Source organism: Heterocephalus glaber, unplaced genomic scaffold, assembly GCF_053883595.1.
Source record: "Heterocephalus glaber isolate CG9 unplaced genomic scaffold, H.glaber_assembly_v1.0 deba00000594, whole genome shotgun sequence".
Classification (NCBI taxonomy): domain Eukaryota; kingdom Metazoa; phylum Chordata; class Mammalia; order Rodentia; family Bathyergidae; genus Heterocephalus; species Heterocephalus glaber.
This window is the reverse complement of record NW_028258151.1, coordinates 2,380,988-2,396,568: the sequence shown is the minus strand read 5'-3', so window position 1 is coordinate 2,396,568 and position 15,581 is coordinate 2,380,988. Positions and strand designations below refer to the sequence as shown.

General features: G+C 40.5%; 1 protein-coding gene across 2 annotated transcripts in view; it reads left to right on the top strand.

Annotated features, from left to right (window-relative positions):
• The first annotated feature begins 4,645 nt into the window (after positions 1-4,645).
• The window catches only part of Col19a1 (collagen type XIX alpha 1 chain), a 349,367-nt gene continuing 338,431 nt past the window's right edge, over positions 4,646-15,581 (top strand). The window contains exon 1 of one of the 2 annotated variants that reach the window (XM_087205147.1): positions 4,646-4,986. Coding sequence is in view for 1 of the 2 variants with exons in the window: in XM_087205146.1 (XP_087061272.1) it covers positions 6,436-6,471 (36 nt within the window). In the remaining variant the exon portion in view is untranslated. Of the gene's footprint in view, positions 4,987-5,892; positions 6,472-15,581 lie in introns of those variants that run through there. The other variant, XM_087205146.1, reaches the window with a different exon arrangement.

Here is a 15,581-nt window from a genome sequence, read left to right as displayed (position 1 = left end):
AGGAGATTATGACGATGGTGTTCTAGTCTCAGCTAATGCAAATTAACTTTAAATTTGGAAAAAGAGTGAAGAGGATCTAAAATCACATTTTCCATGAGTGATGCTCTTGTCTTGATGTGTTGTTGGCCTCAGAGTCACTGCTCTAATAGTCTTTTGTAAGTGAGAATAATTTCTGCTGTGATTATTTTATCAATTAATTAATTCCCTTAGATACAATCCAAAAATGAATCTATCATTTTCCATACACACTCTGAGATTCCGTCCATACTTTGTCATTAAAAATTGCATGTGCTTGGTTACTTCACTTCTAAAAGCCTCCTTTCAACAAATATTTGAAAATTATATTAAGAAAATGTAATTTGTTGTACGAAGTACTCAGCATTACTGAAAATGAGAAGATGAAATTCCAGTCCACAAGAAGCTTACAATCAAGTCAGAGGACTAGGGCCAGAAATGTCTGGGAAGCCAGGCAGAGGGATGCAGACTGTCATTAAAGAAGCACACAATGGGCTGTACGGTGTTAGAGGCAGGGGAGGATTTGCACAGGAGGAGGAAGACCGGAGGGAATCGTGTTATAGTTAACACCTGAAGTCAGCCTGTTGGGCAGAATTTCAATAGCCATTTGGTATTTCGCCCAGAAGCAGCAACACAGGAAGTGTGCAACATGCTCATCCGGTGGATACAAGTCATTAAACCTAGTTATGGTATGATGAACAATTAAAGGAACCGATAAGAGTAGATTGGGGTGACACTCTTGGGCCCTTGAATCTCCCAGGGAAAGGATTGAATTCAGCAGGAAATAAGAACCCTCACATTCCTCATCTGAGAGCAATGGGCTTGTTCTCTGTTGATGTTTTCTACAAACATTTACTAAAGATATAATAAACCCATAACTTCACAAGTGATTTAATTACAATGCCCCTCTCTCCTAGTACAAAGATTTAACAATGATTTGTAAATATTCTTATGTACATTGACAAAAATAGATGTGGTTTGTCTACTGAATTTTCACCCCTATTGTTTCCACATATGAGCACAACCCTGTCCTTTGATCGCTCTTAATACCTTATACCCGCTTTATTTGTGGCACTTTACATTTTCATCTGTTAACATTATGTATGTACACATGCTTTTTTTTTCCTTACCAAATGTTAACCTGCAGGAGGTGGGGCCCACTTTTACCCTCCCTCTGCATACTGCACAGTGCTTAGTTTAACAGGTATTAAAATCAATTGTTGAGTGGATAATTTAATTAATATCTCATTTTTAGTAAAATCACAAGACTCAGTTTAAATGTCCAGGTTACATATTAATTTTTACCTAGGATGTTCTTGATGGAAATGATTGAAAACAGTGCTTAAAAGACCAACTTCTTGGCTGTATTAGGACAACTGTTTCATTAATATGCCTGAGATAAAACACTACACTTTTTCATGGTTGTTACATTTTTATTACAACAGTAATACATATTCACTGTATTATAGATAAGCAAAATGAAGAAATCAATCAAAATCCTCATAATCTTAACACAAAAATAATCACCATCACTATTTTAGAGGAATACATGATGTAGAGTTTCACATACGTTTTTTAAGCTCTTAATGCACATAGCTAATTTACTCTTTGGAAAGACTGAACTGCTTTATATTCTTTCTGATCTTCACTTATGTCAACACCATGTATAATCACTAATATTAATCCCGGCAGCATGGTGGGGATAAATAGGTAAATGTGAATTTCTCTGCATGCTAATTAAATTGAATATTTTTCACGAGTTTGTTGAACTTTTACACTTCTTTCCTGGATTCTTTCCCATTTTTGGCCTGTTTTTCTGGTAGGATATTTCTCCCTTTCCTATTTTTGAGAACTGAATATATACTAACAGTTTCCCCAGTCTCTTGTTTTTTATCATATTTCCTTTCCGTGTTACTGATCCCTAGGAAGAGGGTCTAAGTGAAACTAAGTGAAAGTCACACCCGTGATCCCCTCCTCCTCTTATTTCTAAACTGAGTAAATGTCGTGAGCTAGGGTGTCTTCTGGGAAAGGAAGCAAATATAAAAGCAACCAGTGGAATATGAGTGTCTCATTGAAAAGAGTTTTCAGAAACAATGGTAAAATCAGAATTGGAAATCAAAAGATTCCCTAACCCACTTTTGACAGTTGTTAAGAATTTAGAAAGAATATGAACACTTGCCTTTTATTCTTAAGAATATCATGCATAGCACTGGCCTATCAAAGAACATAATGCCAAGTACACTCTAGCAATTCTAGCAATGGCAAGTCAGATTGAGAATTACAGTTAACAGTAAGGTCTGTTCCAAACTACCACTGCCTTGAAGTATTTATGGGACATGTATGAAAGCCTTAAATTCAATAAAGAATGAGCACTTTTATGGTTTGGTCACTAAGAAGTTAGCTAGGGGCAATGCTGAAATTCTTTCTTCTTAGAAATGGAAACTATGAAGGGGAGGAAAGTAAAACAAATTGCAAAAGGGAAAAAAAGCAACGTAGATGGGAGTACAGAAAAAGAGGAAAAGGAAAAAAGAAATAGATGTACAACAAAAGAGATTGAGAAGCGAGGCTTAGAAGCAACATATTCTTTACAATTACTATACCCAGATTATCAAAATATAATGCAGTGTTGCTTTTTCTTTTTCAATTTATATGTAAGTCCCTTACAAATAAGGGACCATTTAAAAAAATGTTTTACATGGAATTTATCCCTCATAGGATAAAAAAACAAAGTTAACTATGTCTACTATGGAGCTTAGATATTGAAAGTAGTTTGTGTTTTTACACCTTTGAAGTTGTTCAAGTATACACACAACACACACACAATAATAATAATAACAACACACACAGATAAACTGGATGTTAGAGCGCTGCAAGTTGTTTGTCAGAATTTTGAGTCCTGTCAGAGTCCCCCATTTTCAGATATTTTTTCCCCAGTGATAGTTTCAGAAACAATAGAAAAGCCTGGTCATTTATAATTGCTTTTGGCTTAGATAAATAACAGTGTTTGGTTAATGGCTCTTTCTGCTTGAAGTCACTTTAAAATTCAATAAAAAGAACTGGGCAAATGACCTAAACCTAAGGATAAAATAGTCTGTTACCATGAAACCAGCCTAGATTCAAACTCTTTCCTGAAAGAAAAAGAGAAATCTTTATTAATCTGAAAATACTGGTATATATAGAAACTGGGTAAACAACAGATAATAATAATTTTAGATTTTATTTATTCATTTGTCATGGTTTTCCAAAATTATGTTTGATTCAATGTTATGAATTGGAAAAGGAACATTTTGAGATAGAAACAAAATATGTTTAGCTCTTATGTGAAAGATTATGCAATTATTAAAATGTTTATGAAAATATGCAAAGTGAAGGTGAATTACTTGTTTAAAACACAAACTACAGGTAAAACTGTGGGCTTCTGGTAAGGCAGTTTTAAGTCTTATTTTAATTGTATCAATCAACTAAATATAAGTGGGTGAATTTAATTGTCTATCAGAAAAATAAAGCCTAAAATCTTGACGCTCTTAGTTCAAGTCACTAGCAATTGAAAGGTATCCAGCACAGTTGCTTGGTGAGGAGAAAAAAAATTGAAAAAGGATAATACTTTAAAGAAGAGAATGACCACCAAAAGTAATGAAAGTTCATAAATCATGTTGCTCAAATCGTCATTTGAGCTGCGAGGGTCATGTGACTTCCTCCCTCCTGGGCCTCCCCACAGTCCACCGAAAATTAGCGATGGAAATCATGGGAGAAGGAAACACATCAGCGGTTTTAAATCCTGATACATAAACATGGTTTGTGTCACTATGGATGCAACCTCCTAGACTGCAAGTATTTTAATTAGGATACAAACAGTTGAAAACTCACTAGTTAACACTTTAATAGTTTCGGTCCAATGAAGTGAAAAATGAGCTATTTTAAAATTTTTTTCATAATACTTTTGTCAACACGATTTTACTTATTCCCTGATTTTTGAACTCCATATGTAAAGTTTATTATTCCTGTAGTTATAAGGGACCTTTTAAGTTCTAAAATTTTCACCTCTAAGTTTTAATGATTTTCACCAGTATGGATCAATAACACAGTTTTTTCTTATTTCCCGAACTGTGGCAACAGTGTCTTCAAATGCCTGGCTTACTTTTTTGAATTCCATAGTGCCTTTATTTTTCATCACACACACCTACATAAATACATTACTGTATATATATATATATATATATATATATATATATGTACTATGAATGTATATATGCCTACAAATATACATACAAATGTTACATATGTGTCTATAGCTACTGTATACACCTACATAAATATATTTATGTATCTCGACATAAGTTCCTTATCTTCCATCGTACACACATAAGACACTCTACATAGAGACCTGCAGAAAGACATCCTCTTCACATAATCAAAAAGACCTCAAAGAGTTCAAAAATAAAGATTTGTAGTAACAATCCATGGAAATATACAAATATTTTTAAATCACAGAATACTTTCCTGGGTTTTGAGGCAGACCAAGCCGCCCAAACCTGTACCTTGGAGCGTGGTTAGAAGGTGGGCCCCCTGTCTTGATTAACTTTCTAGAAACTGACACAAAGTGAGAAATGAAACATCCATGGTACCCTTTTTTAGCTCAGCGGTTACAAAGCCGTTGATCTCCGTACGCCGCACACAGTACTTTGAAGTCACTTCTTCACAACCAGGAGTGAGAAGAGAAGTGGCCACATCCAGCCGCGGTCGAATCTGTGAAGCTGCTGATACACCCCAGCTGAAAGGCACGATTTGGGCTCGGCGCCGCCGCCGCAATTAGGAGCCGGCGCGCGAGTGGCTGGCGCCCCGCTGCCCGCGTCCCCGAGTGGGAGGGTCAGCGCAGACTAATAAGGGCAGCGATGCGCCCCCGAGCCCACTCTCAGGGAGCGCGGGGCCTCAGCCCGGGGCGCACTCGCGGGGCCCGGCCGCGCGCCCGAGGTAAGTGGCGCCGCCGGCCTCTCCAGCGCCCACGGCCTCGGGGTCGCCCACCGCCTCGGGGTCGCCCACGGCGAGCATCCGCTTTTCCGGCAAAAGCGCAAACTGCGCGGGCCACGCGGCCGCCCGGGCTGGCGGTGCGCACCTGCCGGTCCTCGGCGGCGCACGCTGGGACCTTCCCAGGTCCCGGCGCAGGGACAGCGGCCTGCGCGGCGCTCGCTCCCCGGGGCTTCGCTGGCTGCGCGCAAGAAGCCGATCGCGGAGCGGAGCGGACGCCAGGCGAAACGGACACGCGTGATGCCCGCCTCGGGCTCTCTGCACCGGGCACCTCGGTGCCGCCCGGGTTCCTGCCTGTCCCGGGACGCTGTCCAGCGGGGCGGTGCGCGGCTCCGGGCCCGGCCGATCCGACCCGTGGCGCTCCCCGGGAAGCCGGGGTCCCGGGACTGGGCCACCCACGGGGCGTCCGCCGCCTCTCCTCCCGCAGCCCGGTCCCCTCGGTCCCGCGCCCGGGCCGCCGGGGCGCTGCGGAGTCCGGGAGAAGTTTGTTGGCCCGGAACCGGGGGCCCCTGGGGAGCAGGCGGGTTGCAAGGCAGACCTGCCTGCGTGGAGGTGACAGGGAGCGAGAAGCAGGCGAGAGGGTGACCGGCACGGGCCGGGTCCTCCGGCGGCCCCGAGAGGCTCCATTGCCCGAGGACGAGGAGGAGGAGGAGGACCGGGAAGGTGCAGGAGCGCACTGCCCGGTCCAGGGGCGGGGGCTCAGGAGCAAAGGAGGGGTCCCAGAAAGCTGCAAAGGCGCAGAGCTTTAAGAGAACCAGCCAGGGACTGCGGCAGCGGGTGATCAGAGCCGCAGCTGGAGACTGGGAAATCCTGGAAGGACAAGGAACTAAATTGCGCCGCCTCCTCCCACCCACTCATTCCGAGACCACTTGGTCCCATATTCTCCTTGCGGGGAGATGTGGGGAGGGACGAAATGTGAGGCTGGAAGGGCGCTTTAGAGGAATTTCCGTTCGGCTGACTTTGGAGGGAAAAGCACTCTAATACCACCCCCACCTCCTCCAAGAAAAGAGGTGGAGGGCATTCTCCCTCCTGTACAAATCAAGACTATTTCAATACCTTAAGAGATTAAAGAAAAACATGTCCCAGTGGGCAAAAGCGCCAGGACCCTCTGTAAGCGGAGAGGTGTTTGCTGCGTGGCCGCCAAGGCTGTGCTGAGATGTCCCGCGTTCAGGTGATGTGCAGTGGGATCCCCCTTCCCCAGGAGGGCCCACAAAGCTCTTTGGATAGGAATAGCTCGTTAGGGTGGAGAAGAGGAGGTAGCCGCCAGGGACAGAAAATTAATTCTTTCCCCGGAGGATAGAAGAAGGAGACAGTCACTGGCAGGTGCTTCCAGGAGACTGATGTTTCCGCGTGGCAGGAAACATACACGAGGTTTCCTGGAAAAGAAGGGCGAAGATGTGGCAAGCAGGGGAGTGCACATGTAGTGGACAGGTAAGAGAAATCTCAACAAGGTGAAAGAAAGCAAACGTAATTATCTCTGTAGCTCCATCACCGTTATCCGAGGAAACCATCCTAAACAGATAGGAGCCCATGGTGTTCTCCAGAAATGGAAAATTTCCATCTACTTTCTGGTCCTCAGATTGATCTCTCCTGGTGGATTTTTGATTCATTTTTGGAGGCAAGCAGAAATCCTTGGTGGGTACAGAGGGAGTAGATCGAGAGCCAGAAGATATGGGCATAGAAACCATGATGATGTGGCTAATTGGCCTCAGATTCCAAATTCTAGTGAAGAAGGAAGAATAAACGGGAATATAAATCAGGAGGGCCGTGAACCTACTAATATTTAGTCCTGAAAAAATGCTAGAAGAAAACAGAACCAGAACAAATAGGACCAGAATTGGCTTACTTGAGGTCAGCCCTGATGAGGCGTAGATCTTAACCAGATGGAGAGTAACCAGGCTTAGGAGAAGAATGAGCAGGAGGGAGTTTCCTCCAGGAGGCAAGGGTATGTGAAGGCTTAGAGGTGGGCGTATGTTCAGATGCCTGGCAAGACCCCGAAGCCACGCAGGAGTGAAATCTAAGATGAAGTCAGACAGCGCCTTCCATGACAAGACTGAAAAGTAGGAGCTAAGAGGCTCCTAGGGTGTTACTGTGTAGGCAGTAATGAGGTCATTGGAGGAGGACCGTTGCATATTGGACTTGATGGAAATATTATGAATGCATAAGTAGACCGATGGGGTGGTTAATCCTTGCATAGGTTGTGAATCAAAAGTACTCTCAGCCTCTTTTTGAGAGAAATCAAATATAATTGTAACCTTGTAAGATTATTATATCACAAAGCTAGCAGATCCCTTCCAAAGGAAAAAATTAGGAAATGTAGATGAATTAGCAAAAATATACATATATATTGGTTTAAAGTTTTAAGGGACATTGATCGTTCATAAAGATATACCTATGGATAACAGAGCTAGAGAATTGTAATCAGAAAAAGTAGGCCAGCTGTTGTTGAAATTGAGCATAGTGTCAGGAAAGTTGCTGGAGACGATTGTCATTCAGAGAAGTCAGTCAGTTCCGTATAGAGGCTGTCTTGAGTGGAGAGAAGTGAGGCAGTGCTGAGGGTACTCAAGGTTTGAGGGTCCAGGGAGTAAGCACGGGTTGTGAAGGGACTGGTGACATCATGTAGAGCCTGAAAGCAATGTGACAGAGTCGGTGGGTTTTAAAGTAGCACAGATGTCAGGGACCGGGAGTGCATTTTCTGTTCTAGCAAAGAGCAACTTCAATAGTATTCTAATCTTTTCTTTTCACTAAATAACTGAAAGTATGTGCACTGAGTTTTCTTTTAGTGAGTTTCCTATACTACTTCTCTGTAAATATATATATATATATATATATATATATATATATATATCCTTCAATCCATGCTAAATCTAAGCCTGATATACTAGTTAAAATTCTAAATCTTTGTTTAATTTTTGTCCAGATATATTGCCTTAGACTACATTCATCCTACAAACTGATCTCAGGAGTACAGACTAAATTTTAAGTTTAAGGATATAAATGAATAAGCTACAGTCTTTTTTCTTTAAGATGTTCAACAGAGAATGGAGTGAAAAGTACATGTGATTACAGCACAGTATGGGTGTGTGGAGGCAGGAGGGTCAAGTGCTCTGCTGGCCCACAGGCGGTGTGGAAGAACCATGAAGGGTGTTTCCCACTGACTTCACAGAGGAAGTGGCATTTGAACTGCATGTAAAAGGCAGAGTAGAAGTTCCCAGATAAACAGAGGCCTGGAAGGACAGTCCACCCTGCCCCCATAAAGCCTGTGTGGAAGCATGGTGTGTTTGGGGTAGTGTGAGTAGTTTGATGGAGTAGATTTTGTTTGCAAAGAGGTAGTGAAAAAATCCGGATGGGCAGAGCAGTTTCTCTGACTGTCAAGAGCTTTGGGTGGATTTCTTAAGAGAAGACAGTGGACAGTCACCAGAAGACTCTAAGGAGAACACTAGAGTGATTGAAAAGTTGTTTTAGAAATGGAATTCTTGGAAAACAAGATTAGACATGGTAAGGACGTGAATGAAGATTGTTTTGGTGAGGATGAGGAAGTTTGTATGAACTCAAATGACAATTCACAAGTAGATTTGATAGATGTTAGTAGAGATCGGATATGAGGAGGGGTTGTGATTGAAGATGATTTTTGAAATTTCTTATGTTCTTAAGTTAATGATGATGCTTATAACCAAAACATGAAGGTTAAGGTTTCTGTAGAATCCAATGACAGTGGAAACCTTCCCAATGTTGCCAAAGACTTCTGCAATCTTATTTCAATTTCATTCGTCCAATTGATGATAAAACTATAAAACATTTTTAGATACAGATCTAAACTCTCTGGGTTATTTGTCTAATTATTGGCTGAAGTTTTTAACTCTGCATGTATGGCTTTTCAGCTGTTTTTTCGCTAATAGTTGTAGACTCTTCCTAAGGATAGAGTCTCAAGATTGGTGAAAGAACAGATGTGTAACACCTGTTGCTTTGCTTATTTACACAATGCCTCACTTTGTAACAGTGCGACTAGATTTTCCTGGTAGAGTTATGTATAGCCATATGGGAGGACAGTTAAGAAGGTTTGATTTAAAAATCAACCACCTATGAAATCATGTTTCTTTTTTATTAAGGATGTTCTGAAAACATGACTTCTCTCAGTCATTTAACAAGTTAAACCTGTTGTTTGGAAAGCTGAAATGTTGTATTATCATTTAACAGGCTACATAAAAATGAATCAGTATTCCTTTTCCATTTTCTCCTCTTTCTTTTCCTATACTTTCCTTATCACCATGTGTTCTAGTTTGGTGGCAGTTTTAACACTCTGGTCCTTCATCTAATAAAAATTTTCAAAGATGCATGATGAACTTTATAAAATGTTAAATGGCATAACAGTAAAACAATTCATGTTTGAAAGGTAGATTTGATTTGGTTTACTCAAAAGTGTGCATGGAGAAACCTCTAGCAAGCTCACCACTCCATCATTCTATCTATACTCTGCTTTCCTGTTGTTTCTATTATCTGTTTCTCAAAGATACTTTGTTTACTTTGATCTCCCCGTATCAATTAGGGTTCACTAGAGAAAGAGAATCAATATCAGATATAATATGAATAATGATGCAAGGGATTTATGGGGTAGCCTTACAGCATCAGAATGAGAAGAGTCCCAGAGGCCATATGTGGTTTCAGGTGGGAGCATCCACAATGCTGTGTGCACAGGAAGAGCTGGAGAATTCTGTAGCAGTTGACATTCAAAGGCCCGGAAGCTCACTGCAGAGTCACTGGTGTGAATCTATATTGGAAAGCCAGAGTCTGCATTGCAAGCCTGAAGGAAATAGAGACCAACGTCCAAGAACAGAGAAACAAGGAGGCAGGACTTCTTCCGTCTTTTTGCTTTTACTCTGTCTAGGCCACCAGTCTATTGGTTGATGCCACTCACGTCTGGAGCAGGTCTTCCCTTCTTAGTCTGGGCCTCCATGTCAGTTATCTATGACACACCATGGCATTACTAATGGGCTAGATGGTTCTTTCTCAAGTGAAGCTGACACATCACAATTAAGGATCACACTCCCTGATCAAAGTGATGCCAGGAACTTCTCTTTTACCCACTCCTGTATCTCTCAATGTCCAGCACATAGTAGAAATATCATTCTATTAATGGGACAAGACATTAAGGTTTCCTACTGTTCCTTTCTGTTGTTGTGTTTTCTGTACACAAATACATGTTAATAAGGAATATTTTAAAAAATCTATGGCCTAATTCAAATATTCATAGTTTTGATAATTATCTTATAAATTTCAAAAGGTAAATTAAGGAAGTTTATAAGGGACAATTATTTATTTTTCATTCCTTTACTTAATCAGTACCCAAAACTACTACAGTTGTTAAAGGATGGTGAGAATAGTGGTAGAGGTCAGGGCCAGGCCTTCAGCATCCATTGTCTCTTTGTTGCCATGGCAGTGAGAAATCAGTTGTAGGCAGTGCTGTCTGGGTGATTTTAGAGGGTTCACGGGTTCCATTGCTCTTGTGTGCTCAAGACTGTCAGTGCCAAGCACATTCATAATTCTTGCTTTGACATTTTGTAGTGCTGCCAGGATCTTGACAGAAAATAGCTGAATATCTAAGATAAGTTTACAGGGCTGTGATAGGACTGACTCATATCCTGGTAGTCCATATCATGGTGTAATAGCAAAAGCTTTTCAGTCAAGCAGACATGGACTGGAGTCTCAGGGTCTCTCTATGAGATTTAGTGCTTGCTGTTCGGAATTGGGACCAGATACCCATCTCGCAAACAACCTTTAGGCCCTGGTCAGAGGGTCTGTGTTCTCAGCCCTGCATTTCAGAAAATGTTGATGCAGCTTTGCTGTGGGTGTGCACTTGCCTTCAGGGTTAGGAGCCCACAGAATTAAAAACGTCTGCCCACTCAAAACCTGAGCTTCTAGTTTGGGCCTTCGAAACCCAAGGTCCTGAAATTCTCTGATGAATGACCCTTATGCCCAAACAGGATCTGGAAGATCTCTTATTTGAGTCCATGATGTCAGCGAAGACCAAGACTGGTGCGAACATGTCTAGGCAAAGAGGTGGTTGGGTGTAGCTGCTGTACACAGAATTTAGACTTACAGGTGTTGGGGATGTGGCTCATGTATAGAGTGTCCGGAACTTACACTTATTGGCAGGTCCACACATGTGTGAGTGAGAACCTTCATAATGTGTGTGGAACAAGAAATTGATAAAAATGAGAGGTGAATTTTGGTCTAGGGCAGCTCATTCCATACAGGTTACTCTTTTCTAAACTTGATTTGGACTTTCAGGTCCTTGTGTAAGTAGTTCCTCATGTAAAAGGAGAAAATATATTTATATTTTATCAATGTTGCTAGCTTTACTTATAACTTTCAAATATGTAGACATATGGTATGTAGATTTTTTTATACAACACCCTGTTCGTGCCTACTGGCCTCTCAAGTTATTATGAATATTAAAATACCATATATAAACGAAATTGTACTTCAAACAGTGAGATCATATGGATCTAATATTCTGTGTATCTTTCGTGAAAATCTATTGTAAAGCATCTTTTTGTAAGTTTAGCAAAAAGTACATTGAGGGCCTTAAGAAACCTGTGTCCACATATGTTGTCTGAAGGCTTCCAAACATTGAAGATTTGTGTTAAAGTTTAACTTGATCTGAGAAGAACAACATACTAACTTGTGTTAACATTGGCTTAGATTCATTTATAAAACTATCTTGACTATCACCCAGCTGGGACCTGAGAGGCCAGGATAAAAACCTGCTAAGTTTTGGTAAGGAAGTTTGTGGACAAAGCCAAGAATTGATAAAACCAAGGGAGAGCAATAGAGGTGCAGCCAAGGAGCACCCTGGGAAGGGCCGATATCAGGGGACAGTGAGAAAGATCCGGGAAAGAAGAGCTCCAGAGACACCCCAAGAGGAGCTCTGCCCTTGTTGGTTTCGTAGGGGCCAATCCTGAAAATACCTTCAGCAGAAGTGAAAGACCTGGAAAATACATTTTTAGGTGCACACAAAGATTTATTTTAAGACTCTGACAAAAACTTTTTAAAATGTTCCTAGTTGAGTGAGGTACGTTTTCATTTAATCTGGATCTGAGCAATGGAAACCTCGGAAAGTAAACACATGTGTTAAAATAAACAGAGAGAAGAAATGCTTATGATAATGGCCCTTGAAATATTTTAAGATTATGAAGTCCTTTAAGAGTAATAAAAGAAATATTAAATCATTGTCGCTACAGATTAAAAACAAGTATATTTCATTGTATCTCAAATTTTTAAATTGGCATTTTCTTTCAGATTTGACAAATATTTCTTGGATCTTCATTCTTCCATTCTTCCAGGTACAACACTAGGCTCCCAGGAAACAATGATAGACAAGACAGTCACAATCTCTGTCCTTAAGGAGCTTAGAGTTGAGTGGGCAAAAAAGATCTGTATGCAGACATAACAAAACCTGAGCTAAAGAATAATGGAGCAAAGGCCCTCTTGATCAGTGCTCTTCCACATGGTAATATTTAAACTGGAAAGTGAAGGATGAATGGGACCTAGAATGTTCCAGACTGAGGAAATAGCATATACAAAACCTTTGAGGTTGAGAAGAATCTGGGAATTTGAGGAACAGAGTATCAGTGAAGATAATGGCAGCAGATGATGTTAGGGAGGTGGGCAAAGGGCAAATTACTGAGGGTTTCTGGGTTATAGAGAGACTTTTGGACTATATCTAATGTACAGTAGGAAATTATTAAATGGTTTGAAGCAGGGAAATGACACAATCCAACCTTGTCACTAGAAAAGTTCTCTAGCATTGTGTAGAGAATGTATTTGGTCAGGAGTCAAGAGGGATGGGGAAACCAGTTAGAAAGCTGTTGAGAGGTTTAAACTAGTGTAATCTAAACTAGGATAGTAGCAGAGGAGAAGGGATAAATGAATGGATGTGAGATATATTTGGGGTGACACTAACATGACTTTACAATGTAGATGTGGGATATGGAGATACAAAAGACAGAAGAATCAGTGTCAAGGTTGGGCTTCTAATTTCAGCTACTGTACTTTTACATGCATGCCTGTGTTTATTGTGGCAGTATTCAGATATGGAACTAGCCTGAATGTCCTTCTACAGATGAATGGATAGAGAAAATATTGTACTTATAAATAATGAAGTATTATTCAGCCACAAAGAAGAATGAAAACATGTCACTTGCAGAAAAATGGATGGGACTAGAAGACATCAGGTTAAGCAAAATAAACCAAACTCAGGAAGACAAATATTACACTTTATCTCATATGTAGGAATGTTGGAATCATCTTTCTTAAACTCTTCATTTTAACGACTTTGTTCATTGTCTTTAAACAAGATGGTTGGAACACATTTTTAAAATTAAAGAAGTTCTCAAAAAATTCCCAAGCATTTTCATCTTCTCTACTACCTTGCAAATCATATTCTTCAGATTTTATTAAGGATAAATATACTTATTTATTATGATTTAAACCTAAGTGCCCCCCAAATCTTGTGCTCACAGGTGGGGATTTTGGAAGGCAGTTGGATCATGGGGGTACTATACATATAAGAGGATTAATTTATTGAGAAGTTTATACCTGAATGTACTGTTAGGAAGCATAGCATGGGCAGAAGTGATCACTGGGAGTGTGACTTAAAAGGGTGTATTTGTGTCCTTGTCTCTGCTCTTCTGTCTTCTTTCTAGTCACCATGGGTTGAGCAACTTTCATATGCCATGTCTTTTTTCCATGCCATTTCTGCCTTGGAACTAGCTGACTGTGCATGGACTGAACTCTCTGAAACCATGAGCTAAAATAAACCACTTCTCCTTTAAGTAGTGGATATCAGGCATTGTACCCTAAAGATAGATTAGTGACTAATTCAGGCCAACCTTTTACTGAAGTCTTTTTTTCTTCTTGTTTAGCAAAGATTCATTTTCTAGCCAGGCATGGTGTTGCAGACCTTTAATCCCAGCACTCTGGAAGGCTGAGCCAGGAGGATCATAAATTCAGGCCCAGTCTGGGAAATTTAGTAATTTAGTGAGAACCTGTTTCAAAATAACAAAGTTTTAAAAAGAGTCTGGGGAGTTAGCTCAGTATGCAGTTCTGAGTTCAATCCCCAGTACTACAAAAAGTAATCTCTTTTTTTTTTGTATAATTGCTGACTTTTTTGTTGTTACATTCTTTTATTGGTACATTTTAGGTATACAACATAATTACATTTCTCATTGGGAACTTGTACCTTTACATGATGCATCTTGGTTCTTATTTTTTCCCCATTCTTAGCCATCCCTTCCCTATTTACAAAGACTTTATTTCCATTTCTCAGCATTTTTCCTTTCCCTTCTTTCCTTTCCCCTGCCCCTACCACTACCCCTACCCCTTTGGACCTTCTCTTCCTATTTTGCATTATCCATTATTCATTCTAATTATTGGTACATTTTAGGTATACAATATAATGACATTCATCACTGGAAATTTGCACCTTTACATAATCTCTCTTGGTTCTTATTTTTCACCCTTTCCCAGCCCTCCCTCAAAGAACTAGGAATGGAAGTCCCATTTGACCCCACTATTCCACTGCTGGGGATCTTCCCCAAAGAATTAAAAGAATCATACCACAGAAATATATGTCCACCTATGTTTATAGCAGCACAGTTTGTAATAGCTAAAACTTGGAAATAGCCCAAATGCCCATCAACTGGAGACTGGATAAAGAAAATGTGGCTTTTTTATAAAATGGAGTACTACTCAGCCATAAAAAATGAGAAATTAGAGACATTTATAGCTAAGTGGATGCACATTGAGGTGATACTCTTAAGTGAAATAAATAGGACACACATGTATAAATACCAAATAGTTTCTCTGGTGTGAGAAACTGAAAGTGTAAATGAGGACTAAAATGTATAATAGGTAATGTGAAATAGGAAGAAAAGGGGCAAAGGGGAAGGAAGTGGGAGGGGTAGGGGAAAGGAAAGAAGGGAATGGAATTAATATGGGTTGAAGGGAGGAATTGCTGACTTTTTATAATCAACTGGCATCATGTTACTCATGACAATCTCAAACCTACTGTTGCTTTGAGCATTTTAATGGGAGATAATTATTGAGACTCTAAAGAGGGCAAGAGGAACAAGTTGTGGCTGTGAATCAAGAGTTTAATTTAGATTATTAAATTATAGATATCTGTGTGACATCCTAAGAGCGACTAGTGAGGAGACAGCTGGATACACAGTCTGAAGTTCAGAGACAAGGACTGCACTAGAGATATACCTTTGAGATTCATCACCTTGCAGATACCATGTAAGGGCAAGAGAATTTTGAGTTCACCTAGGAAGATGTTACAAAGAGAAAGAAGAGAAGGGCCCACAGGTCTCATTACTAAGTGATCAGGTAGTAAATCTGAGAAGGAGAGATTGAGAAGTGGGGAATCAGGGCGCCCAGTGAGAAGAGGGTATAAAGAAGGAGGGCATGGCCAGCTACTGGAAATGGCACTGAGAAAAGTATTCTCAAGCCCTTGCTGAAGCTGGTGAGAGATATATCAC